The 27,145-nt window shown below is 48.6% G+C and overlaps 2 protein-coding genes across 2 annotated transcripts in view; both read left to right on the forward strand.

Moving 5' to 3' along the window:
• Positions 1-510: 510 nt before the first annotated feature.
• Positions 511-11,969, forward strand: LOC135826438 (serine/threonine-protein phosphatase 4 catalytic subunit). The gene is made up of 12 exons (XM_065339048.1): positions 511-893; positions 1,879-1,950; positions 4,010-4,061; positions 4,399-4,449; positions 4,968-5,069; positions 6,134-6,196; positions 7,081-7,191; positions 7,591-7,641; positions 8,142-8,288; positions 9,313-9,434; positions 9,965-10,043; positions 10,615-11,969. The coding sequence occupies exons 1-12, from the start codon at positions 868-870 to the stop codon at positions 10,663-10,665; spliced, it is 927 nt and encodes a 308-aa protein (XP_065195120.1). The 5' UTR covers positions 511-867; the 3' UTR covers positions 10,666-11,969.
• An 11,895-nt stretch (positions 11,970-23,864) lies between these two features.
• LOC135826435 (nucleolar and coiled-body phosphoprotein 1-like) overlaps positions 23,865-27,145 on the forward strand; it is a 6,207-nt gene continuing 2,926 nt past the window's right edge. Inside the window, exons 1-3 of the mRNA XM_065339046.1 lie at positions 23,865-25,297; positions 26,263-26,420; positions 26,630-26,972. Coding sequence (XP_065195118.1) covers positions 24,398-25,297; positions 26,263-26,420; positions 26,630-26,972 — 1,401 coding nt within the window. The 5' untranslated portion in view covers positions 23,865-24,397. The remainder of the gene's footprint in view (positions 25,298-26,262; positions 26,421-26,629; positions 26,973-27,145) is intronic.

The raw sequence follows: 27,145 nt of genomic DNA on the forward strand, positions 1-27,145 counted from the left end.
GCTGTGGCAATGCCACCACTGTAACGTGTGGACTGTGGAGTGTACTCGTCTCTGGCAGTGGAAGTGTTGTGCAGTTGATAGATCCGCGGTTGACATGGTTGAGGCAGACATCTTCGCCACTCTGTTCTAGAAATCAGTCAGTGAGTATGAACAAGAGTCACAAGACTCAAGAGACAGTCCATGGCATGGGCATGGAGATCTTGGATGACGACCAGGGAGTCGTAAAATACCGGTATTTTACGACTCCCTGATGACGACGGATCCGACAGTTTTTTCTCCTGCATGCACACTACGACTCGTACTGCACAGTGCTATGATGACGTAGAATCCACACAATGACGTTACGTCAAGAAAACCCGCGGCCCGGCGCGGCTGTGTGAAAGCGAGATCGAGACGACTCGGTACAGCTAGATCGACGAGATCGAGAGCGATAGCTAGCGCATGCATGCATTATCAGTTTATGTGTGCAAAAGATGAACCACCCAAAATTGCAAAAAAAAACACAAAATACGAAGTCCAAAGAGAACTTTATCAAAAATGAGTTGAGGCTGAGCACTGCAGTTCAAGATTGTGAACCAACTATAATTATTATACCTTGACTTGTCTTGGCTGAGTTTGATTCTCTTAGTGCACATTGTCATTAGTAATAGTACTGTAGCAACCTTGCTCGCACAGCAAGCTCTACTTTCAACAACACTCAGTCAACAGGCCGAGAAAAAAAGCGGTTCATCTAGTTTGCGATCATCTAGTGTGTGATCGTATCTGCTGGCGAAACTAGCCACGACTCGAGAGTGGTTCATCGGTTTACTCCAATTTGATTAACCCCAGCAGCCAATGTTAGCTTGAACTCCCCTAGAGTTTGTTGGGATGTCTGATCACTCAGATTTGGATCGGTAAGACAACGCATTTATCATGTATATAATGGCAGGAGAAATTTGCGCTCACATCAAGAGTTGACGTTGCACGTTCTCATGTTCTTTGTTATTTCTTCGCGCAATGTAGGTAGTGAACCAAATAAGCTATTGCGAATGTACGAATGTCACTTTTCCTGATCATTTTGACCACCGGGAAGGGGTCTCTGCCGTGGTGCTATCCTGGGAGGTTGTGGTGGCAATTCAACCATGTACCAGAATTTATTGTGAAAATTGTGTCTGTAAAACCAGCGCAGATTTCACTTACGGCAGCAAACTGGAAGTTTTGATTAATTATGTGTATGCGATATGCATGTCCACTCTCGCCCGTGCCGGGCGGCGTGCGTCTAGGATGAGGCCAGGCCCGGCCAGATGGTGTGTGTTTACACTGATTGTCCCTAGCCAAGAGTATGCAACTGTGATCTCTTTGCGATGGGGCAGCAGCCGCGTGTCGCTCTGCCTCTCATTACATCGTCCGGCTTCATCCGCGTATTGCAAAGGATCAAACACCGCATTTTCCATGACAGCTTCGAAACTAACCTTTTGCTGGGACAGAAATTTGTGTTTGCAGATCGTTTCACCGAGCACGACTGTATTACTCTTGGTCATGGAGTCTTGCTTGTCCTGGGAGGTTGTTACCAATCGGATGTTGCGGGTTCGATTCCCCGTTTGAACAAAGGTTACTCCCACCCTATTGGGACTCATCTGGGACCGGGTGCCTGACTTCGTTCGGTGAGGGAAAGGTGACGAGGGGGAGGAGAAGCAATGCCCTCATTATTATTGCCCTACTCTGTGTGTGTATGTGTGTGTGTGTGTGTGTGTGTGCGTGTCTGTGTGTGTCTGTGTGTTTATGCATGCGTGTATGTGTGTGTCTGTGTGTGCGGTGTGCATGTGTGTGTTTGCGTGCGTGTGTGTGTATGCATATGCACATGTACGCGCTTATGCACGTGCGTCTACTCCCCTGCAGGCAAATTGAGTGTCTGCGTAAATGCGAGATCATCACAGAGTCTGAAGTGAAGTCACTATGCTACAAAGCTAGGTATGTAACACCTGTGCACTGCCCTCACCCCACTGTTCAGCACTGCAATTACCCGGTGTTAGCGGCCGTCGTGACTCGTCAGTTCCTTTCAGGAACGGACACGCTAGTTTACTTTTCTTAATGTACGGCTTGTGCTGCAGCGCTGCTTGTCTTGCAGTTGCAAGCCTTGCACCATGCACTCATTGATGGTCATTGCTAAGATATGAGTGAGCACGATACAATGCAGTGCAGGACAAGTGCCAGATTGCTGTTTCGCCATGCGTGTGGTGACATATCATGCGATGACATCGTGCATTGAGTGGTACACCGGTGCTGTTGGTATCACCAAGAGTACATAAACCAGAGTGTGCAACTGTGCATATCAGATCTGAAACAGTGCAGTTCTTGCACTACGTCACCCTGATGAGATTAGCCAAGCTGCGACTTGGGTACAGCTCGAATTTTCGTCAGTTCCTTTCAGGAACGGACACGCTAGTTTACTTTTCTTAATGTACGGCTTGTGCTGCAGCGCTGCTTGTCTTGCAGTTGCAAGCCTTGCACCATGCACTCATTGATGGTCATTGCTAAGATATGAGTGAGCACGATACAATGCAGTGCAGGACAAGTGCCAGATTGCTGTTTCGCCATGCGTGTGGTGACATATCATGCGATGACATCGTGCATAGAGTGGTACACCGGTGCTGTTGGTATCACCAAGAGTACATAAACCAGAGTGTGCAACTGTGCATATCAGATCTGAAACAGTGCAGTTCTTGCACTACGTCACCCTGATGAGATTAGCCAAGCTGCGACTTGGGTACAGCTCGAATTTTCGTGTTTCACAGTCCGGAAATCAGCCAAGTTTGCATTAGACGTCCTGTTTTAGAATTTCTGTGTGACTGTGTGCACCCACTGGCAAGTAAATTCACCAGGCTATCCGTATCAAAAACCGAAATCAGGACAAGCTCAGCGACCTGCACCACTGTGACTGGTTACGCAACTTTTCACCGTACCTGTGGCTTACCAGGCCCTCAGAAATGACGCACTGCACGGATTACGCTCCCACAGGAACCATCCTGAGTTGCACACTCTGGTTTATGTACTCTTGGTATCACCCCATACTAGACACTGCAAATGATGACACAATCACATAAGCACATGGTCTTTTTTTATCCACTTTCAACACCCTCAACTAATGATGACGTCACGGTGCAACCTCTATACGCACTACATAGCCCAGTGTGTTGGCATGCAGTGGCGGCGGCTGGTCGGCAGGAGTGTGTACATGATTGTGCACATGCACAAGATGCGCACACATCATCGCTTTGCATGACCAGCCAGTCTTCCGTCGGCTATATACAGTAAAACCTGGTTTAAGCGACCACCCCACGGTGCAAGCAAAAGCGGTCGTCAAAGTCAGGTGGTCTTTAGAACCAGGTACCGCAGTGTCTGTGTAGAACTGTCGGTGCATGGAAAAACGGTCGTTAAGAGCAGTGTTGGTGCATGGAGAAGCGGTCGTTAAGAGCAGTGTTGGTGCATGGAGAAGCGGTGGTTAAGAGCAGGTGGTCGCTAAACCCAGAGGTGACTTACACCAGGTTATACTGTACAGTGAAACCTGTCTAAGACGGCCGCTCAAGGGACCTTCAGAACGTGGTCTCTGTTACCAGGTGGTCTCCTTATCCAGGGTCATTTGACTGGAAATAGCATCCCTTGGTCCTGGTTGCAGTGGTCTTCTAGAACAGGTGGGTGCCCTGACGGGTTTTACTTTAATCACCCATCCTGCAATGAACCGCGTACACTTCTGCCAGCGTATGATGCACCGCGCACACCCCTGCCAGCATATGATGCAGTGGTGTATGCTGCAATTGCGTGACTTGTTGACGATGTGCTTCTACATTGTACATGTCGTTTTGATGCGCTTGAGTCTGTCGCATCTTGAAGACCGTCGTTGACGTTTCATTTCTGTGCTCGCACTTGTACCCGCGAGTGTGTGTGTGCGTGCGCGTGCGTGCGTGTGTTCATGTACGCGTGTGTGTGTGTGTGTGTGTGTGTGTGTGTGTGTGTGTTAACGGAACTGCAGGGAAATACTGATAGAGGAGAGCAATGTGCAGTGTATTGATACTCCTGTGACAGTAAGCATTCATTCTTACTGCAACTCACAGCCATTTAAAACCCAGTGGAACAAGGCTATTTTACATGTATTTACTTCTACATTATCTGCAAGTGAAGACATTATCTGCACCGTACTATAATGCGTACATGAAAAATTCTTACTGCAACTTCTCACACTGCTCATCTCTCAATGCTCCGGGCAAGGACTATTTACATCAGTGTTTTGTCGTGCCACCGTTGCTGCTGGAGCGCATCGTGTTTGTTGGTCTTATCCTCATCGTTAAAAGTCTTCGCTTAACTCATCGACAGTCTTTTCTTTTCTTGGTCGTGTGTGTATCTGTGTTTGTGTGTTCGCAGGTATGCGGTGACATTCACGGGCAGTTTTACGACCTAAGAGAACTGTTCAAGGTGAGTGAGTCCGTGGGTGTACGCGCGTGTAGGTGCATGCGTGTGTGTGTGTGTGTGTGTGTGTGTGTGTGTGTGTGTGTGTGTGTTCTACCTACGTTTGCAACAGTATAAAAATATATTTCATACTCCGTACCCTGGACGGCTGAAGTGAGCTGAGTAATTGTGCCAGTTGTACCCGGTGAAAGATTATTCCCGTACCTCTTTTGCATTGTCAGCCTCCACCGAGCAGCACAGAAAGATGGAAAGCACCTGCTGTTAGCGGCTTACCATACCGTAATGTCGCGTATAAAAGCAGGTGCTTCCGGCCATATAAGTCGGGGTTCAACCATGCTTCTATTCAAGTTATGCTTTTATACGCGACACTACTGTATCTATTCAACAGAACTGTGCTCTCAATGGCGCTGTATGGAGTGCTAAGTATAAGTAAAGAGGATCATGTGTTATTTTACTTGCCACCGTATTATGGATTCTTGCTTGCAAGCGTTTCATTTATTTTCCTCCGTATGATATTTTCGCAGGTCGGCGGGGAAGTTCCGGATACGAATTATTTGTTCCTGGGCGACTTCGTTGATCGGGGATTTTTCAGCGTGGAGACGTTTCTCCTCCTCTTGGCACTGAAGGTGAGCAAGTGATTGTGCACACGTGTAGGCGTGTGCGCGCACGTGTGTGTGTGTGTGTGGCGGCCAATTCTTCAGCCTTGCAAGCTGTTGAATGCTGCAATCCCAGCACAAGTTGCTATGGCTTCTGCTGTAGCATCTCTATCATCGCCTCCGGCGATGGGCGTCAAATGGTGTGTGTGTGTGTGTGTGTGTGTGTGTGTGTGTGTGTGTGTGTGTGTGTGTATCTTTGTGTGTGTGTGTGTATGTTTGTTCTTTGTTGATAATTTGGTTACATTGTTTAGGGCTTGAAAGTGCTACAACATTGTGATGGCCATGCTGCCTGTTGAATCACCTGGGATCAAGAATTTGGGCTTTATCCATGCATGATTTATTTTTATTTTAGTACACCGTCCAATGGCAGAAGCCAATGCAACGGAGGGGGCATTAGCCAGCCATGGCAAGAGAACGAAAAATAAAGAAAGAAAGAACATAATTATCGGAAGAAAAGAACGCATCGGAGGGGTGAAATTTATCACTATGGATGTTTGAAGCAATCTTCTTCTCAGCAGTGTGATACATCCTCCGGGAGTGCCTTGACTACTGGAGGGGGGCAAAGAAATTACTACTAGTACGAAGAGTACATACTGTATTAAAAACAGGTTATTTTCGGTGTAACTTTAATTTCGTTGATTTCGGTAGAAATACCAGGCACCTAAATTTAGATAACACCTAAAAAAGGCACAAGAGTATTCACTGTATGTGAAGTGAATTCTAAATTACACCTGAAACCCATCAGGTCCCTGCCACCGAAATTTGAATACACCCAGGTTTACATGTTTTACAGTATTCCCAACAAGAGTATGCAACTCTGCGTAGGGGGTGTGGCACGGGGCGCTGCCCACATCACGTGGCTGCAAGCTGTGGAGCGCGAGTATGCGTGCGAATAAGCTGCGCTGCTGGTGGTGTGGGAATGCCCATACCACGCGTGTGTGCTTATGGATGTGTACCTGTGTTTGTGTGTGTGTGTGTGTGTGTGTGTGTGTGTATCTCTGTGTGTTTTTGCGCATGTCCAATTGTCCATGTAGGTTCGCTATCCAGACAGAATAACGTTGGTCCGGGGCAACCATGAAAGTCGGCAAATCACGCAAGTAAGTGCATTAATCCTACACTTGAATTTTCTTATTGATTTCAACATCCCATAAAGCTAGGAAAGGATGACAGTTGTGCTCGGTGAAATCAGACCCAAAGTGCATATTCGGCGCCCTCAACTAGCACGGCCCTTGACACCCTGGAAATGGTACACATGCGGCTGGACGTACACATGTACACACCTATTGCAGTGATGCACTAGTAATCGGAACAGGACCAGTGTGCCAGTTGTACACCTAAATTTTGTCGGATTTCGGCAAGCACACCGGTGCCTGTACAGGCAGTTTACAGTTGGTAGGTCTCTGATCTATGCAAGCACACGAACCATTTCGTGAGTCGAAATCACAACATAGCGTAAGTGTATCAGAAGGCTTGAGCCCGTCTCTGGAAGTGGGGGAGAGAGCTGCCGAAGTAAACTGCTCCGAAGAAATGTTCACCTCTTCTGTGAACTCGACTTATTAATTTTATACAGTCAGACCTCGCTTATCCGGTCCTCTTTTATCCTTATCCCTCGCCATCCGGAAGAAAATTGTTGGTTACCGATTACAGCGTATGTTATGAATACAGACAGTATGCGTGTTCGATTATCCGGTTCCCTCGCCTATCCGGGTATTTTGTGGGAAACGGACGTGTGCGCCTAACCAAAGTCTGACTATACTCCATTTGGTGGTAGTGTCATGTTGTCAGCAATCACTGATTGTTGAGTTCAGCATGGAAGTATCGGCTAGGTCTGGTGTGTTTTGTTGTGAGGCGAAGTGAGTCATCTCCTTCTGGCTCAGTCCCCCAGGGGAGATCTCTTTGTGCGCGGTTTCAAATGACCAAGTATTGTGCGCGTGTGCGTGCGTGTGTGTGTATGGTGTGTGCGTGTGTATGTGCTGTGTAGGTATATGGTTTCTATGAAGAATGCCAGCGGAAATATGGTTCCGTCAACGTATGGCGCTACTGCACGGAAGTGTTTGACTACCTCAGTCTCTCCGCAATCATTGATGGAAAGGTAGGGTAGGCAAAGATTTTAAAAAAAACTCTCCCCTCCCCTGTCCCACGACACCAGTAGTGAGGCGAGTTCTTTGGCCTTTAACCATGCAAGGCTTCAAGTTTGAAATAATGACATCAGTATGCTTGGTATGGTTCCAGCTTGTTCGGTGCGCAAGGTGTACGCACTCATGCGCGTTACGGCAGCTGTCTTCTTTTTTTTGATGCCGTCTTTCACAAAGCATCAAGAAGAGTTGGTGCTGCAGATGTGGAGGTGGTTGTGGCGGTGGTATGGAAATGGGGAGTTTGTTCTTGCGCAAAGCCCTTCAACTGCTTTGCACCAAGCGCTTCTTGGTGAAGTCATTTCATTCAATTCAATGCACGTGCGTATACGTGTGTCCTGTGTTTTTGTTGTTTGAAGATATTCTGCGTACACGGAGGTCTTTCCCCGTCGATTCAAACTCTCGACCAGGTAAGTGTATTTCGTTGTGGGAGTCTTTCAACAATGTAGAGGGTTGGCATGTTATGAGAGCAGTACCGCATTTCCCCGAGTATGTGTCGCACCTTTCTACGCTAAACCTCGGGGCCGACAAAGGTGTGCGACTTATAACCGAGCATGGCTTACAGTTAGGCCCCCTAATCTGGGCAGGTCGGGACCAAGCACTGCCTGTAACTAGGAATTGCCCGTATTTTTCACAGCATTACCACGCGGCGTGCAAACGTTCTTTAGCCGAGGAACAGCAGCGGAACCATGTGTTGCACAGTAATATTAGACTTATGCATATTGTAAGCAATCTTTCACATATTATTATCCATCAGCACTCGGCCGAAGGCCGGAGATTGGCACCCACCGGGCTAGCATCCAGCAGCCAAAGGTGGGGCCATGCATCATCATAATTATTTACCACAGTTTGTGCTGTAGAGATCCGTTGGTGGTTGTAACACTGCTCCTCATCCTCTTGCTGGCTGCAGATTCGCACTATTAATCGCAAACAAGAAGTACCGCACGACGGCCCAATGTGCGACCTGCTGTGGTCCGACCCGGACGAGAAGCAGGGCTCCTGGGAGAAAAGTCCGAGAGGCGCTGGCTTTCTTTTCGGTCGTGATGTTGTCACTGACGTGAGTAGTGACTGCTGCTGTTGCTGTGTGTGTGTGTTCTCTCTCTCTCTCTCTCTCTCTCTCTCTCTCTCTCTGTCTCTCTCTCTCTCTCTGTCTCTCTCTCTCTGTCTCTCTCTCTGTCTCTGTTTCTCTCTGTCTCTCTGTCTCTTTCTCTCTCTCTCTCTCTCTCTCTCTCTCTCTCTCTGTCTCTCTCTCTCTCTCTCTCTCTCTCTCTCTCTCTGTCTCTCTCTCTCTCTCTCTCTCCCTCTCTCTGTGTATCTCGCTCTCCCTCTCTGTCTCTCTCTCTCTCTCTCTCTCTCTCTCTCTCTCTCTCTCTCTCTCTCTCTCTCTCTCTCTCTCTCTGTCTCTCTCTCTCTCTCTCTCTCTCTCTCTCTCTCTCTCTCTCTCCCTGTATCTCTCTCTCTCACTCACTCTCTCTCTCTCTCTCTCACTCTCTCGCTCTCCCTGTATCTCTCTCTCTCTCTCTCTCTCTCTCTCTCTCTCTCTCTCTCTCTCTCACACACACACACACACACTCACTCGCACGCACGCACGCACACACTCAGACTCAGACATGCTCATCGCGGAAACGATGATAGCGAGCAGCTATATTAACCCCTCGACAGCTTGCAAGGCTGATGAATTGACCGCCACTAATGTTAGCCTGGTATCCACCACACAGCTGATTGAAGTGGTTTTTCTGGCCAGTGAATCCCTCTTTTTCATTTTTCATTTTTTCCATTTTTCGTACTTTTTTCTTTTTCGACACACACACCACACCACATCCTCCGGCGTACACCACCCAGGAGGACACGCACGCACACACACACACACACACACACACACACACACACACACACACACACACTGTGAAGGAGAGGACAACACACGCACACACACGCATTGACTCCTTCCGCACGCATGGCTGGGTTTTCCTTGCATTGTTTGTTTTGTGAAGTCACTGAAGTGGTCTGTTGACTTTGGCATACCCCTATTCTTTCTGCGCTCATTTCTATTGTTGCCCTTGTTGTCGTCTTCACTGCAGTTCAACGCCGCAAACAACATTGACATGATGTGCCGGGCACATCAGCTGGTCATGGAGGGTTTCAAATGGCACTTCAACCAGACTGTACTCACCGTCTGGAGCGCGCCCAACTACTGCTATAGGTACGGATATGGGCTGAAACTATTCACTCTGTTTATATTGTGTGCGTGGCTCACTCTTGAATGGCAGTGGCTTTCACTTGTTTCTCTTACGTTCGCGTACCGCTGCTGGGAACTGGAGTTTCAACAGTTTCGTCTTTTTTTGTGACCATTGGCAGGGGAAATGTGTTGAAATTCTTCCTTGAGAGAGACTGGCGGGTTGCTGCTTGCATGGGCAAGTTGTGTGTGTGTGTGTGTGTGTGTGTGTGTGTGTGTGTTCATGTGTCACACCAAGAATACTCTTATGTACTCTTGGTCACCCCTATCATTCATCCTGCAACAACTGACTTGGATTCAGACTTATCTAGCATCTGCAAGCTCACTAGTGTGGGCTGCTGAATGGTGAAGGTGTGGATTGCTCCAACTGACTTGTGTGTGTTCGTGTGTGTGTGTGTGTGTGTGTGTGTGTGTGTGTGTGTGTGTGTGTGTGTGTGTGTGTGTGTGTGTACATGTATGTACGTATGTGCACTGTACATGTCTGCTTTGCACTGCAGATGTGGTAACATTGCTGCTATTTTCCAGCTAGACGAAAACGGCCAGAACGAATTCCTCATTTTCGAAGCAGCGCCGCAGGTAGGTTTTGGACCCGTGACCCTCTATCAGTGTTGTATTCATGGTGCCATGGTGTACTGTAATTTCACAAATTTTTGGTGTACTTTTATTTTCGGTACTTTCGGTGCATCTGTTTCATACCTAAGATTTCAATACACCGAACAAACTCTAACACACATAATCCAATAGGGAACTGCTTCTCTGTATCTAAAATTCCTGTTCACCTAACCTGGCCTTTTGTCCTCATACCGAAAATATTGAGCACCGAACATTTCTGAAATTATAGTAATCCTTGCCCTGCTCTCCAGTTGCAAGCCACTCTTTGTGGAAGTGCCTGGCTGGTGTAAGGTTGTGTGTGTGTGTGTGTGTGTGCGTGCGTGCATGTATGTCGTACATGTGTACAAAAACAACGTAGTAAATTTATAATGTCCTGACACAAATCCACGATTCGTGTTCCGACCTCTTTTCGGAATGAAAAATGCTAAAGTTTGTATTCCAGTTCGTGAACCGAAAAGTGTACATGAACTCGAAAGCAAAATGTCATGATGCTTAACCTCTTTATCTTTGTGCTGTGTATGTCTCATTCGTGTAGGAAGCAAGAGGTCTACCGAAGAAGAAACCGCAGGCGCAGTACTTCCTATGACGACTTCTGGTTGCTAGCTCTGTCCTTAAGCTATCCCGGAGACTGTGTCCCCGTCCGTCACGCATCGCCCTCCCGCTCACGCCACCACTGCGGCCGCCTAATGATGTCGGTGTGTGCTGTTAGTACTGCGTGTGTCGGCGTGTGTTAGAGAGCTCCTCCTCGGCATGCTGTGTACGGCCAAGTGTTGCCATGTTCGTCGCCGAACACCTAATGCATCATGACCTCCGAGCAGACCTGGCGATGACGACTAAAACAACTTTGCCGGCCGCCGTTTGGCCGCTGTGTTTTGCGGCCAAGATTCACCCGCCGCCGGCTCCGTACGCCGCTGAGTGGCCGTCTGTTGTCCCCTGCTGTCGCCGACACTGTTGACAATGTCCTCGTTCTCGGCGTGCTTCTGCGGGGTGCATCTCGGCGTGTAGTTGCTCGTGTTCGTTTTGAGTGTGTGCTCTGCCTGGATGTCCGTCACTGTGTCACTTAGCTGCACCTTCAGCCATACGGCACATTCCCTGGGCGTCCCGCGAGCACCAGCTAAATACCAGTGTGCCTGGCCGTATGTGACAATGTTCGTACGGTTTCCTGCTGGCTGGCCGGCGTCACAATGCGCGTTGACTTGCTTCTACCTCTGCTCCTGGCTGGCCGGCATTCCTCGTTGCACGCGTGTGTTTGTGTGTGTGCGCGGGTGTGTGTGTGTGTGCTGTGGACTGCTTGCTGTTTGCATGGTTGAATGTGCCATGCACAACAGACAATAGACTTGCAGCTGTGCTGATAACCTGCTCCTAGCTCATGCCGTGTACGTATGTATAATTATAACGGTGTGCGTGGGCAACTCACCTCTTGCTTTGCTTTGTTTTTCATTCGCCAGCCTCGTTCAGCTGGGACTGTTTCTCTTCGTTTTAGGACCAGCAGCTTTCCGTGTCTTACCTCTCGTGGGCTCCGTCTTTCATTTCATTTTTTAATGGAAAAGTCTGTGTGTGTGTGTGTGTGTGTGTGTGTGTGAGTTGGGGACTTTGCCCACACGTCTGCAGTATAGGCTGAACGGCGTATAAACACACCAACAATTTAATTGTCTTGATTTCAGTATCGTTACTGGCATCCTGTCCCTCGGCCTTGCCTTCATTGAGCCCTTTTTTTGGTTTCTTCATTCCGCTGTCTTTATTAATTGGTCGCTGGAGTTTAGCATGATTGTTCTGTTGTCCAGCCTAGGTATGTTGTTGCTGCCGCTGTTGTCACGGTAATGATGGTTGCTCTTGAGCTCTGCTAGACATGCATTTGCCTGTGCAGTACAACAAGTACCGTATCTTTGATCGCTGTCTGGGTTTGTGTGCTGAAGCCAACTTTTTGTAACTGGTGTGTGCACGCTTGTGTGTGTGTGTGTGTGTGTGTGTGTGTGTGTGTGTGTGTGTGTGTGTCCTTCCCCTGTTTGGTCCGCTGATTAGTAATTGGAGCGCTTTTGGTTTGCACAGTGGAGGTGCACGCGTTGGAGCTACGCATTGAACATGTATGATGTATTGTAGAGTCTACACTACAGACAGTGTCATGACGTCAGTGGAGGTGTGTACAGTGTGGTCGTTGCATGCAGGGAGTACACTACAAGTAGTATCAAGAGTACATAACCCTGGGTTATGTACTCTTGATAGTATTAGTACCAAGAGTATAATCATAAGCGGGGGGGGGGGGGGGAGTATTATACTTTTGGTAGTACGATTTACACAATTGTACCAAGAGCATTATAATCTTGATTGTACATGTACATAGTGGCATATCGGTATCTTCGCGGGGTGAATATTTGTTTGTTTGGTGTGGCCCACGTTCACTTCTCCACCTCCGGAGCTCCCAAATACATGATTGTGTGCAAGTGGCTCAGCGAGTCAGCGGCGTTGTAGTTTCTTACTATTCTGAAAAGTGGGCTTGCCGTGACAACCGGTATGCAAGGTATGACCGTGTCTGGCAGATGGCCTCAATACACCGGCTGTTTTGGTATTTTGTGTTCACTTACCATCGCTCCCTGTCCTTGCATTGAGAGTGATACATTGTAACAGGAGTATAATTATAAGTTTACTCTTGGTGATACTGTATCCCAGACACGTCGACTCCACCCTAGCCCTCACCCGGCCGGCTAGCCTCTCACTCTGCAGTGCAGTCTGTCCAGGACGGACCGGTCCGTGGACGCTAGCTTGCTGTCATGTTCATACAGACATACTGCTTGTGCAGCCTATCATCACGTGCCGTCCGTTCTCGAGATGGCTATATTCAGGCTGAATAGTCGACGTATCTCGGACACAGTATTATCACTTGTCAGACAACCAAGCGCGTGCACACGTATACCATCAAGAGTCCATAAGTAACAGTACTGTCAGTAGTTGCATACTACCCATGGACTCTTGATACCATGGTACATGGTATGAAGTCAGGCAAGGAAAAGGACTGGCACAGACCATGCAGACTGTGGTAGTGTAATCTCGAAAAGATGAAGGCATAAACCAGGGAGTCGTAAAATACGGTATTTTACGACTCCCTGGCATAAACGTACCGGGTATTACAGTGTATTGTCGAGTGCGTATTTCCCCAGTCGAGCTCATGCGGCCACAATCAATGATCGGTGTAATACCGGTGTCTACTGTTGGACACACATGTACAGTCATGTACATGCACCTGCTGTACCCGCAATGCAGATATGCAATAGGGCTTGAAAGTGCTACGTCACAGCATAGCAACAATTTCAAAAATTCAAAAACTGGATCCACTTGGATCCAGTTTTTGTATGGATCCAAGCACATTTCAAGCGGTCTTACCCACAGCATGGTGATGTAGCCAGTGAAACTGACTGATTTGGCTACTGGGGGCGGGGTTACAACTGGTGGCGAAATAAAAGTCACACACCTGCATGCGACATGAGTGGGTTGCTATCAAGAGTACATAACCCATGGTTATGCACTCTTGGTTGCTATGCACCCACATACTTAGGCAATAGCAAAGTCACACCTTAGTGGATCCAAAAATAGAAATCTGATGTCAACTTACTACTCCCTGGCCGTTTTGACGTCATCACTTTCAAGCCCTATACTGTACTACTGTGACGGTATTGCCAATAGTCAATACCAGGGAGTCGTAAAATACCGGTATTTTACGACTCCCTGGTCAATACACTGACTCTGTACTGCAATAGCAATCAATCATTTTGCATGTGTCTATTACCAAGAGTTTTTTTCTTTTTTTTTTGTTTTCTTTTTTACTGAATACCACAGTACCATCAGATGCTGCACAGCGGGGGCGGTGGCATATTGGATGGAAGTGGGGGCGGGGCAAAAGTAACTCCTCCGACCAAAGGTCTCGGAATCATTGTTACTCCTGTGCGCCGATACATAGGAGAAAAGAAACATGTGCATCCAAGAGGGGAGCACCGGCTTTGCAAACGATAATGGGGAGAATTTGAGATTGGGATAGGACAAAACAATAGTAAAAGCAGTGCACCGTAGGAAGATGGAGTGAACTGATAATCGGATTTTAAGGCTGAGCGAAGGGGATCAAAGAGGGGTAGAAGGGAGCTGGAGTGCGGTCAGTATAATTAGGCTGGTGTGTTGGCAGAGATCATAGCCTGTCTGTGGCCCACTCCCACTTGCTGCGCCGCAAGTGGTCGTTGACGTTTTTCTTGAACGTGTGCATGCCTCTGCGAGAAGGGGGAGACTGCAGAAGGGTAGGTGGGAGCTGATTCCACGTTGCGATGAGGGAGTGGGGAAATGAGCGGAGCGTGTTGTTTCGTGCCTGAGGGGGAAGGATACTGGTGAGTTGCGATGGATGATGTGTTGCAGATCTGGTTGTCGCTCGAGTAGGCATGCGGTGTTGCGGTGCGGCTGCTGATGGTGGCAGAATGGCTTTCACCATTTCCGGACCCTCCACAAAGTGCAGCTTGTACAGAAAGCAGAGCCCTGCTACGGTACGGCGAATGTCGAGGCTCGGGAGGTATGATCCATCTCCAATTATGTGCAGGGCACGGCGCTGGATGGCAGTGAGGCGGGCCAAGGTGGTGGGGGCTGCGCTCATCCACACCAGTGTAGTATCCCTGCTTTACAGTTAACGCATGACTAGTACTTTGCATGACTCTTATAATTACTCTTGTTACTACTTTCGGACAAGTCCTACATCATGTACCTCACATATGATTTGATTACATCAGGAGTACCGCGCTTCTAGAAGATCCTAGATCTTCCATGCATGCTGCTGTCATCACTTCTAGTATCACTTCCTTTTAGTTACTAGTTGGTACAGTCATGACTCATGTACACATGTATCATTGTATGTCATGTTGTTCCGGACTATTCCAGACTTTCCACGTCATATGCCCGATGAGTAATGTTGCTGACTAAATTGCATAATATAGATATCTCACCTTCTAGAATACCTCGCTTAGTCATTATGTTAATGTTACGTAATGCTCACTTCATCTACCTGTATAGCAATGATGATCTAGGTTTGCCTTCTCCACTATTCTAGAACTTGTACTAGAAGGATGATTTCGTAATCACTGCAATGGCTTACTAACCTTACTTTCCTACCGCCGCCTGCTTTGCTATACATACTTTGCTTGCCTATAAAAGCTGCTGTCTTTTCTGCCACCATGAGATTAGCTCAGATTAGAGCTGAGAGCAGAGATCAGAGAGAGAGCAAGTTCACTTTCACTTTGATATAAGATAACCTCCAGGCCGTGCCGGAGTAAGTTCTGATACGTTACTGTAGTTGACTGACTGTGGGTAGTAGCCTCCTAGCCTCGCCGACGCACGTTACATTGGTGCCAGCGGTGGGATACGTTACATTGGCGACAGCGGTGGGATACGTTACATTGGCGGCAGCGGTGGGTCAATTTTATAATTGCTAGATTCGAACCCACCTAGTATCTGTATTGCATCGATGGCAGCGGCGCTACAGAATTGATGGCAGCGGTAAATTGGTACCAGCATGGCCCAACCCGATGCGTCAGTTGCCGCTACTCCTTCGCCCGCCATGTCTCCCCCTAGCCCGAAATGATGACGGACAGCGTCTCTACCGATCAAGCTCCATATCCAACGTAAGCTAATTCCAGGTATGGCATTCTCTTTCCTGTCTTCCTTCAGTCCTTCTGTTCTCTTCAGTCTTCCTTTATGCGAGTGAGTGAATCCAGTTTAGTCCGGTAGGCGTCCGATCATGGTGAGCCACGGTCTACCTAGCTAACCTGGGACAATGTGTGTGAGAATGCCCTTGTGTACTCAGTTCGGCTTGGAACTGCGATTTGGCTGGCAGGTTGTGCCAGGGTTGTGCAGCAAGTGAGCTGTAGTTTTTTTCGGTCCTGTTTGGAGGACAATATTCCCTTTTTGACCCCGTGAGATGGTGAGAACCTGGTGTGCTTCTATTTTTTGATTTATTATCAGTTCAGTTCTTCTGTCTACTCTAAAAATGTTATCATTTCCGATATTACTTGCCATATTCCGGTTGACGCTCTACAAGTAATACGCTATCTACTATGACGTTCACACCGCCTCCTATGATCTGCTGCTGAGCTCGAGCTACTACTACTACTACTACTACTACTACTACTACTACTACTACTACTACTACTACTAGTGTCAGTTGTTACCCTTTCGTCCGAATATCAAGCACTCTGTTCAAGATTCAAGAATACATGTACGTGAATGCAAGTTAGTTGTCCAGTCCACCTACTGACGGTGCCTTCTACGTTCTAGTGAGTACTGTTCATCATACATCATCGAACTCTCTGTCAAATCACGAGGGCGTGATTTAGTGTAGGAAGGGAGGGTGTAGTATCCCTGCTTTACAGTTAACGCATGACTAGTACTTTGCATGACTCTTATAATTACTCTTGTTACTACTTTCGGACAAGTCCTACATCATGTACCTCACATATGATTTGATTACATCAGGAGTACCGCGCTTCTAGAAGATCCTAGATCTTCCATGCATGCTGCTGTCATCACTTCTAGTATCACTTCCTTTTAGTTACTAGTTGGTACAGTCATGACTCATGTACACATGTATCATTGTATGTCATGTTGTTCCGGACTATTCCAGACTTTCCACGTCATATGCCCGATGAGTAATGTTGCTGACTAAATTGCATAATATAGATATCTCACCTTCTAGAATACCTCGCTTAGTCATTATGTTAATGTTACGTAATGCTCACTTCATCTACCTGTATAGCAATGATGATCTAGGTTTGCCTTCTCCACTATTCTAGAACTTGTACTAGAAGGATGATTTCGTAATCACTGCAATGGCTTACTAACCTTACTTTCCTACCGCCGCCTGCTTTGCTATACATACTTTGCTTGCCTATAAAAGCTGCTGTCTTTTCTGCCACCATGAGATTAGCTCAGATTAGAGCTGAGAGCAGAGATCAGAGAGAGAGCAAGTTCACTTTCACTTTGATATAAGATAACCTCCAGGCCGTGCCGGAGTAAGTTCTGATACGTTACTGTAGTTGACTGACTGTGGGTAGTAGCCTCCTAGCCTCGCCGACGCACGTTACATTGGTGCCAGCGGTGGGATACGTTACATTGGCGACAGCGGTGGGATACGTTACACCAGCATGCCATACTCTAGCACAGGGCGCACAAAGCCACGGTACACGATTGCCCGGTGCTTTGGGTCTAGCACAGCCGATGCCTTACGGAGGAAGCCGAGCCGCTGGGCTCCGCGTACTGCAAGCTGTCGGATATGGCTGCGGAATGCCAGCTGCCTGTCGAAGGTGACGCCAAGAAGCTTGAGCTCCTCTACTTCTGGCACGACTGCTCCTTGGAAGCGTATTGCGTTCGGGGGGGGGGGGGGGAGGGGGGTTGGCGAGCGGTGGTGGCTGATGGTCAATGCCTGCGACTTTGTGGGCTCGAACTTGATCCTCCACCTGCTTCCCCATGCTGCCAGTGAGTCTACTGCCTGCTGGAGGATTGCTGTCTCTTCTGGCAGTCTGAGTCGGGTCGGGTACATAACCCCTGTGTCCGCAGATTGAGTAACCCCTGGGGTTATGTACTCTTGCTACTACCGGCGGTAGTATACATGTATTAGCGTCTATTACATGTACTAGTATAATTATTAGTGTGAGGTTGCCTGATGATCGTAGTAATACGTGAAACTGTTACTCAGAGTTGCGACACAGCTTCCAATCTCTCTTGTGCAATATTATCAGTATTACCAAGAGCTAATACAGTCGTCCCTCTCTAATCCGGCACTTTATAATCCAGCACCCTCTATAAACCAGCACAATTTTCAGTAGCCAAAAAGTCCTCTTCGTGCACATTGCAGCAGTAGATCAGATTTGTTAATCCAGCACCCTCCCTTATCCAGCAGATTTCCGTGGCACAAGTGGTGCCGGATTATAGAGGGACCACTGTAATTATAATACTACTACTCTTGGTGTTGCCCATGCTTGATCTCCCACTGGGCCACGTGGTGTATGTCACATTTTGCACTACCAGTATCTAAAGTAACTTCCAAGTGCAATCATGGAACTAACTGTTACTTTTGTAGAGTACTTTGCAGAACTACATTGTAGGAGTTGGTCTAGCTGTTTCAGAATCAAAGATCACTTTTCTCGAGAAGCACAACTCAAAGCAGACCCGTACTACTACGTCACTGTACTGTACTAGTACTGTACTGGGGCATGGGAGTCTGGGACTGTGTCACGTGTGTGGTATCGGTTTAGGGCGGCTTGGTAATACTACATGCCATTGTAGTACCCGCATGGTACAGCTGTTTCATGGTAGACAGGAACAGCTGAGATGTGCTAGAAGTAGGCGGATCACGGTGCTGGCCGATCGACGACAGGTGGTGTATTTTCTGTTGATACGTTCCTTGAGAGTTGAGGCTGCACAGTGCACTGCAGTGCAGTCGTCAGCTATGCCACAGAGCCCAGAGCTGGAGATTGGTTTCCTTGTTCATCGAGACACCGTGAACAACACTCTACCTCTAACACTCAACACGACAACAGTAACTCTTGCCTCTAATCTTGGCTTGCTTTCCTGATTCACGACTCGTCTCTTCTCCGGGAAGCAGCTCACAACTCACGTCTCTTGCCGTCAGCATGGTCAACATGGTCAAGGTTGATCCGTACCGTCGGCACCGATCGGCTGTCGCATACAATACAACACAGTCATGTCATGTAGTACTATCATGATACGGATGCCAGATTATTAATTTGTGTGTGTGTGTGTGTGTGGTCACTGGTCACGTGGTGTATGTACATGATCATGTCGTGCGTGCATGAGCAACAGCCCAGAGACGTAGACCAGTCGGGGAGATGTCCTATCTAGGACATCGCACTCTGAATGAGTCTGATTGGTTACCTGTCCCAGAGTTGTCATGGAAGCGTCGGTCGCGCACACGCGATGAGAAGAAGTGCTGCGTGAGCATTTCTGAATGTATGTGGAGGATGCATGATCGTAATGGCGATAGATTTCTTTCCGAATTGTTCAAGTTTGAGGGAATAGGCGGAGAATATCAGACATCGGCGGGGATTGAGGTAGTGTATATTCGATTCTCCATCGAATACCCGACCGAATGGCCGTTTTCGTTTGGGGATTTCATGTGGGGTTTCTCGTAGCCACGCGGCGCTTCTTTGGAAACGATCGGTTCTAATTATTTTGAATATTTTGCCTTTGGAATGTTTCTTTACCATGTTCACACCCCGTGCGTTCATTTCGCCCCAAACCTGGCCATGCAGAGGAGGAAGACGAGCCAGCAGGCGCTAGGCCCGTAAATTACTGCCTGGAAGATATTATTTGGCCAAAGCTTGCTGTTGGCGTTTTTGATTTCTTGGAGACAACAGCTCTTGGCTAAAACTTGACCTTGGACGGTCTTTCTTGGATATCAACCCAGGACGTGGTGGTCATGGACGTATCGCCATCGCTTTCAGCCAGATCCTTCTGCTGCCTGAAGCCAATGGCGAAAGTAAAAACTTTATCGCAGCAGCAGCTACTGCTCTGCTGAAAGTGCGAACACAAATTGCTTCGCCAATCCTCTTGTGCACTTGCAATTTTCAATGTGACCAAAAAGATTCGCTTGCCAGTTCCTTAGTCCAGGCGTACTCCACAACGAGGAAAATAAAATTCGTGAAGGCAAGAGGCAAGATACGAATCTCGACTCGCTTGAGGCAAGCCGCCAGGAGAACGACAACTTATATTATGTTATTACTTTTGAGACGAAAGGCCTTCGTTGCGTTTGTTTTGAGTGCGACATGTTCATCTTCCTCGGACGCGACACAAAGTTTTGAGTCACGTGTCACGATTACTATGGGAACAGCATAGTATGTATGCTGGGGCATGCTGGGTTCCGTGATGTCCTATCTAGGACATCACCAGGACTGGTAGACATAGTCCGTGAGCCAAAACTCAAAATCACAAGTGCCGTTGCACTCTCGGATGGACAAATCGCCGCTTACAGTGTTGGTCAAGGACATCACAAAGGATACGTTTTCGCTTGTTGGACGTAACGTTCCAGAACCGATCCAGAGACCTTCGCGAGGGCTTCTTTTCTCGACCAAATTCCACCGTGAGAACGAATATTTTTACGCGAGTGGTGAGGTGTGCGTCGTATGAGCAAGCGCAAAACACGAGTTCGCGTAGAGTGAGGAAAAATAATTTATTTTTAGAAGATGACGACGTTGACGACAATATCGACTTGGGATATTGTGATCACTTTATTGAAGTTTATTCCTTTCGTGTACATTGATGTTGTTTTGACAACAATGGAAGAAGAGGAAGACGTTTCTAGTTGCAGCGAGGTGCTGGATGAGGCAGCTGACGGCAACGAAGTGGCAAATGACAGCCCAGCGGAGTAATATTGCTGGAATTTTGTGTCTGTGTCACAGCGCCCAATTTAGTAAAAACGAGAAGCCTGCAGTGAGTAATATCGAGACTACAAGTTGGTGTCGCATCGTCAGCGCTGCTCGAGAGAAGGACGACCATATCTGGGCTTTTCTCTGCCAGCACAAGAGCTCAGGGAGGAGTAAATGGTGTGGCTGGTATCATGAAAAGTGCTACACCAATTGCACCCATGTGATAGCAATTGCAAACCTGGAGAAGACCAGTGCCTCTGATTTTGCTTTGTCTATACTTGCTGACAGTGATGTGCATGTAGTAGTGAACCCAGAGCCACATCCTAAGGCCAGTAAGGGGCCACCTACCAGGAGCTTAGTGGTTGATACGAACAACGAATGCCATACCGGTGAAAGCAGAGCACGGTGTAAACACAACACGGAGAACTGGTCCACCCAGAGTTTCCGGAAGGGAATGTTTTGTTGCAGGCAGTACTGGAGAGGGCAAGACGACAAGTAGCGAGGGCGAAACCAGCGCTGCTGGAGGTCCAAGCCAGAGCACCTGGCTGCTTTGCGGGCAACATACTACTGTATACCATTAGCTGTGTATGTGTGTGTGCGCGCGCGTGCATGTGTGCGCGTGTTTGTGTGTGTGGGTGCGTGCATGTGTGTGTGCGCGCGTGCGTGTGCATGCGCGTGCATATGTGTGTGCGAGCGTGCATGTGTGCGCGCGCGCACGTGCATGTGCGTGCTAGGCGTTTTCCTTTGTTGGTGACACCACCCCAGGCTACTACTGGTGTTGGGGCACGGTGATGCCACAGCCACTGCGGCCAGTGCGATCCGTGTTTCAGGTCGTTGGTGGGTTTTAGATTCCGCAATTGTCGACAAGGTGTGCGCCGTGTGTGTGTGTGTGTGTGTGTGTGTGTGTGTGTGTGTGTGAAACCCGACAGCATTGGTGTGATGTTGTCCGAAGGGACATCCATCACTTACATCTTGAAGGATATTGGTTCGACACTGCACAGCAGCGAGGAGAGTGGCGCACAGCATTCAGAATTGCTTCACCACTACAGCCGGCATCCCGTGATCGGATTCAGTGTAGTATTTGTAACATTTCCTTTTCGAAGAGCGGCCTGCCATGCCACAAGTGTACTCAAGAGCGTCGCAAACCTGTAGCAGACCAGTCTGGCAGCAGCCAATGCACTGTATGTCTTCGCTGGTTTCGCAGTCATGGCAGACTGACATAGTCGGATTCGGCAGCTGGTTCATGTGTGTGTGTGCGCATGCACGCGCGTGCCTGGGAGACTGCATAGTCGCATTCGGCAGCTGGTTCATGTGTGTGTGCGGGCACACACGCGTGCGCATAAGCGTGTTTGTGCGCACGTGCCTGGGAGACTGCATAGTTGGATTCGGCAGCTGGTTCATGTGTGTGTGTGTGTGCGCACGCGCGCGCGTGTTTGTGTGGATTCGGCAGCTGGTTCATGTGTGTGTGTGCGAGCGTGCATGCCTGGGAGACTGTATAGTTGGATTCGGCAGCTGGTTCGTGTGTGTGCGCGTGCCTGGGAGACTGCATAGTCGGAGTATTCAGCTGCTTCAAGTGTGTGTGTGTGTGTGTGTGTGTGTGTGTGTGTGCGCGCACGCGTGTGGGTGCGCCGCGGCATGCATGCATGTATGTATGTGACATCATGTTATATCGGTAGTTATCTGTGGATTACTATGTTCTGCGGTGGACTGCGACAGCACACATTATGTGCCAAGATGTGCACCTGGTGATTTGCAACTGTGTTATGTTGAGTTGAAAATGAGCAATGACAGATAGCTTTTGGTGCTGTATGAGTGTGTTAGGAAATCAATAGCCAATTCCAACCTCTTGCATTGGCCGTCAGGTTGGATAGGATCAGCGCGTGCATTTACAACAGTGTGGTGACGTACTTCCTATTGTACTACTGTAATGTCACATTAGCTTCAGTGTTCATATAATAATAATACTGGAGTATTCTACGTATTCACTACTATTCAGTAATCGAGTGGTTATTACTTTTGAAATATACTTCACTCACCAATTCATTGCTCGCTATTATCTACAAGTTCCAGTCCAGTATGATGAAGTAAAGAGGCGATTTATCCAGCCAAGTAGAGGAACTTGGGATACGAAATCCAAGAGAAATCATGAGGGTTTTCTCAGTTCGGCCATTCACGAATGTAATTGTTATTCTTCAACGCAAACTGAGTAATATTTGACCTTGAACAGGATGAAAAGAAGTTCATGCTCGGGGCAGTCGTCATTTGCTCCAGAAGGTTACTCACTACAGTCTACGCCTAGGAAGTCGTGAACAAATATGTCGAGAGATATTTAGGACATTCTTGGAAGTCAGTTCTGAACGATAGCATTGTAACTACAAACAGTAGTGACTTTGCTGCATGCAGTTTGCATCCCGATTCATAATTCTCAGCGGCAAAAAAATTCGAATCTAGTTTTGTGCACTGGTTTCCGCGCTATGTGCACTCGTGGTATCTGCTCATGGCTTCAAAAAATGAGAATCCGTGAACAAGCGCAAAAATATCAAGCGAAGAAGGCGAAAATGGCCGCTGCTGTCAGTGAGCAAAGTTGGATGTTTGGCGTCTTCTGTGTAGGCATAGCCCGATTTTGCTAGCAATTCTGCTAGCAAAATATCGAAGAATTTTGAAAGGGAATTTGCTGGCAAAATGGAGCAAAATATCGGTGTGTTCTCTGTAAATTGGGAGATTTTACACTTCTACGGTGCACGTGACTCATTTTCGCACAGTTTTACCAACACGTGACTCACTTTATCTCATTTTTGCCACCACGTGACCCACTTTCGGTCAGTTTTCCCACGTGTGACACAAATTTTGGAGCAAAAAGGGAGCAAAATATCGAGTGGCCTGGCAAAATGAAAGCAAAATATCGACGATGAGCCAGCAAAATTATGCGGCAAAATATCGAAGCTTCACTAGCAAAATCGGGCTTTGCCTACTTCTGTGACCTCCCTGGATCAGTTTCGAACTGTCCAACAAGTGGAAATCGCTTCAGGATACCATCGTGAAGCGGTGTGCCGAAGGACGATTTGTCCCTCTCTGGGTGCAACGGTCGATGCTAAAACAGCCGATTCTGAGATCTGGCTCACGGACTAACAGACATGTGCGGGCCAGCGGACTAGACTGACTCGACTAGGTAGCGTGTTGTGCGCCGTTGACACTTCTTTTTCGCAAGGCTTGCTGATTTTCTCTGCTCGCCACCTTCTCCAGACTAGAGCAGCTCTTGTGAGTGTGAGCGGTGTCACGTCAGAGTGCGTGCTCATAGTCATACTGGTAGCTGTACTGCACTGGTACATGGCAGGTCGACCACTACGCGTGCAAAACAATATTTTTGCGAAGAAGATTTCGCCTTCAGTCAGAGACTTCACTAGTGCCTGCTGCTGTCTTCCAAGTACTAGTACCAGTTCGCACTAGTCGTGTAGTCAATCGATTGAGCAAAAGCAGCTGCTGAGCTGGCTTCAGCAACGAGATTAGAAAGTGTACAGTAACAATATTATTATGTAGCTATTGACAGTATTGTAGTGCCTAGGGTGAGAGCTAATATTGGAGTTTCATGCCATGCGTCGTATATAGCGAGTTCGTGTTGTAGTGCAAAAGAGTGGGAGTGACGGCGCACGAAAAACACCTTGTACTTTGTAGCGAACAGTTCTGAACTGAAGCGCAGAAGGTCCGATCTTCCCAGCACAGCCCGTGCTGTCTGTTGTTGGTCCCGGTGACCGGTGTAGCGGTCGTGCTGTCCGCCTAGTCGCTGTACCCTCTAGAACCATCCGTAGTGCCCACTGCCTCACTGCTGTGGCTGTGTCGGTATATGCTACTCGATACTAGTGGTAGGTCACAGGGTCAAGAGGGTCGGCGTCTTAGATAGGTAGACTCGGTACAATGGCGACGGGGCAATGCAAGAAATTTGTCCCGCATCAGTGGAAGCCAAAACAGTGCCAGCTCTGCTTCCAGCCGCGAGAGAAGCACCCAGAATCGAGCGGGACTAGCGGAGGCGAATCGACAACAGTCGGCAGTTCCACTAGTACTGGCGCGGGTAGCGCATCAAAGAGACGTGCGCGCACTACGGATGAAACTGGAGAAGGGTCGTCGGTCGCTCAACTCCGATCCAAGCTCGCGCACGACGCGATGAACCAACAGGGTGGCTCAGCGGCCGCCAGGAATCGGAGTGCGACTGTGTCGGGCGGTCGACCTAGCGTTCGACCACGACCGCAGGTCGCTGGTAGGCCGCCGGCGAAATCAACACAGCAGCCGTTGGCCTTGTCTATCCAGGGCGAGAAGATGCGCACGAGCAAAGCACCTCCGACAACGAGCAAGCCAGCCGCCACTACTGCTGCTGCGAGCGGATCGACACCAACAAAATCTCCTGGTAAGCCCCTGACGGCTCAGAAACCTCCAACCAGTCCCAAGACGAAGAGAGGTCCGCCTGTGACGGCAGCTCGTCGTAGCGGCTCCGGGTCTACGACGATGGCGACCAGTCCGCTGGGAGGTAGCGGTAGCGTGAAAGCCACGGCCGAACGCGATCGCGCCGCGAAAGCAAACAAGGAGCGAGCGGAAATAGAAGAGAGCAAGAAAGCAGATGAAGGTGGCGATGAGGCGACGGTGTCGGCGAGTATCGTTACAGCGGAGAAATCTGGCGACTCCGGTCCAGCTGTCAACGGCGAACCCATGGACGAATCAGCCAGTCCTGCGAAAGAAGACGAAGATAAGGAGAAGGACGCCAAGCCAGTGGATGATTCTGAGGGGAAGCTAGAGCCTGGCGAGGGCAAAAACACAGATGAGGTACGTTGACATCTTGTCCAGTCACTTGTAAACGCCGCTGCTGACTGCGCGTCGCATTGTGGGGCTGCCTTGCTCGTTTGGAGAGAAAAAATTCTCTGACATTTGCGAATGCGTTGTGCGCTGATCTGATCAGGTGTTCCCATCTGTGTAGCGGGGTGGGGTGGATAGCTGGCGTACCCAGAATTGCTGTGGGGCAACGGGCAGATGTGATGCGATTATGTGAAGTGGGAATTATTTTCCTTTATTGAAATAGCCCTCCTTTATTACCTAATCCTGTCCAATGGCAATGGTCGAATAAAATATTTGGAGGGGGGGGGGGGGCGGGCGTTATGAGAACCTAAAAAAAGCAAGTAATTATTCGTACAAAACATGATTGTATCAAACATGGGGCAAGCACACACTCTTGTCCAGAAGCACTGTTTCGCGCGGTGTTTTTGTGACGTGGATGATGCATGCCGTGGTGTGGGACCGTTTCGGGCAGGAAGTATGATCATATATTTCCATTTCCAGAATTATACTTTCCGTGCCGAACTGATTAATCATTATTAGTCACAGGGCACGAGGTACTTGTTAACTTATGGTGGACTTGTGATTGTTGGCTCAGTTCTTAGTGGTGACAGTCTATGCTGTCTCCCAACACCAAAGACGTTTTTTTCCCCCTTTTGAACTCCCTCGTAGCTTAGACCATTCATATTTTCATGTACAACAACAATCTTTGCGCCCGACTGTACTGTATCAGTCGAGTTTTCTCCTGATGAAGAATTATTGTTCATAATCTTGCTTGACGCTTCTCGCAGCGTCGAATTCTCCCCCCCCCCCCCCCCCCCCCCACATGCGCATACACGTGCGTGCGCGCTCGCACACTACACACACACACACACCACACACACGCACGCGTGCGCACACATTTCAATCACTTTTGCGACATCACTGGTACATGAATTTCAATGCCTTTCTCACTCTAGGCCGCCAACGGTGGCAAGGAAGAGGCCGGGCAGAAGGACCAGCCAACGTCAGCGGACAAGAATGGCGAGCCACAAGCCAAGGTGCCGCGGAAAGCGTCCAGCAGCAGTGAGAATTCACCACCGGTCGCAAAGAAGCCTGTTGTTACTAAGCGACCAAAGTACGTCTTGTTGAAACGTGACAGCTTACCGGTGCATGTGTTTGTAGAATTTCATGCGCTTACACTGCATACACCGAGCTGTCTACTGTGTCTTATCTACCACTGTTCCAGTCGTCCTTTTACTGTGAATCAAACGTGTGTATTCTCTAATTCTGTGTGTGTTTGTGTGTGTGTCTGTGCGCCCACGTTCATACGCATTTGTATCTCAGACCAAGCCCAGGCGGCGGTAGCAGCAGCGGCAGCGGTAGCGGCGCTGGTCTGAAGCCGACCGCGGCGCAGAAGTCTGCGTCGCCGCTGACACAACGCCGCATACCGGGCGTCTCACCTAAGCCCGTCCGGCCCAAACCAACGCCGGATCCGAAGACCAAATCACGCTCCATGACAGTGAGCGGTTCGTCGGGCAGTGCTGGACGGGCTGCGATCCTAGCCAAGTTAAAGGCTCAGGGCGGTGGTATTCCCATGCCGGGGTTCGCCCTCCCACCCAGACCTAAAGCAACAGAGGAGGAGCAGACAACGGTTACGGTGGCGGCGGCGGACACTGAGGGACAAGAGGTAGGCCAGTGCTGTGTGTGGGATGATGGATAAGTCTCTCACCTTCTATTTCTCCTCTCTTCTCTCTCTCTCTCTCTCTCTCTCTCTCTCTCTCTCTCTCTCTCTTCTCTCTCTCTCTCTTCTCTCCTCTCTCTCTCTCTCTCTCTCTCTCTCTCTCTCTCTCTCTCCTCTCT

The sequence above is a fragment of the Sycon ciliatum genome, chromosome 10 (assembly GCF_964019385.1).
Source record: "Sycon ciliatum chromosome 10, ocSycCili1.1, whole genome shotgun sequence".
In the NCBI taxonomy this organism is placed as follows: domain Eukaryota; kingdom Metazoa; phylum Porifera; class Calcarea; order Leucosolenida; family Sycettidae; genus Sycon; species Sycon ciliatum.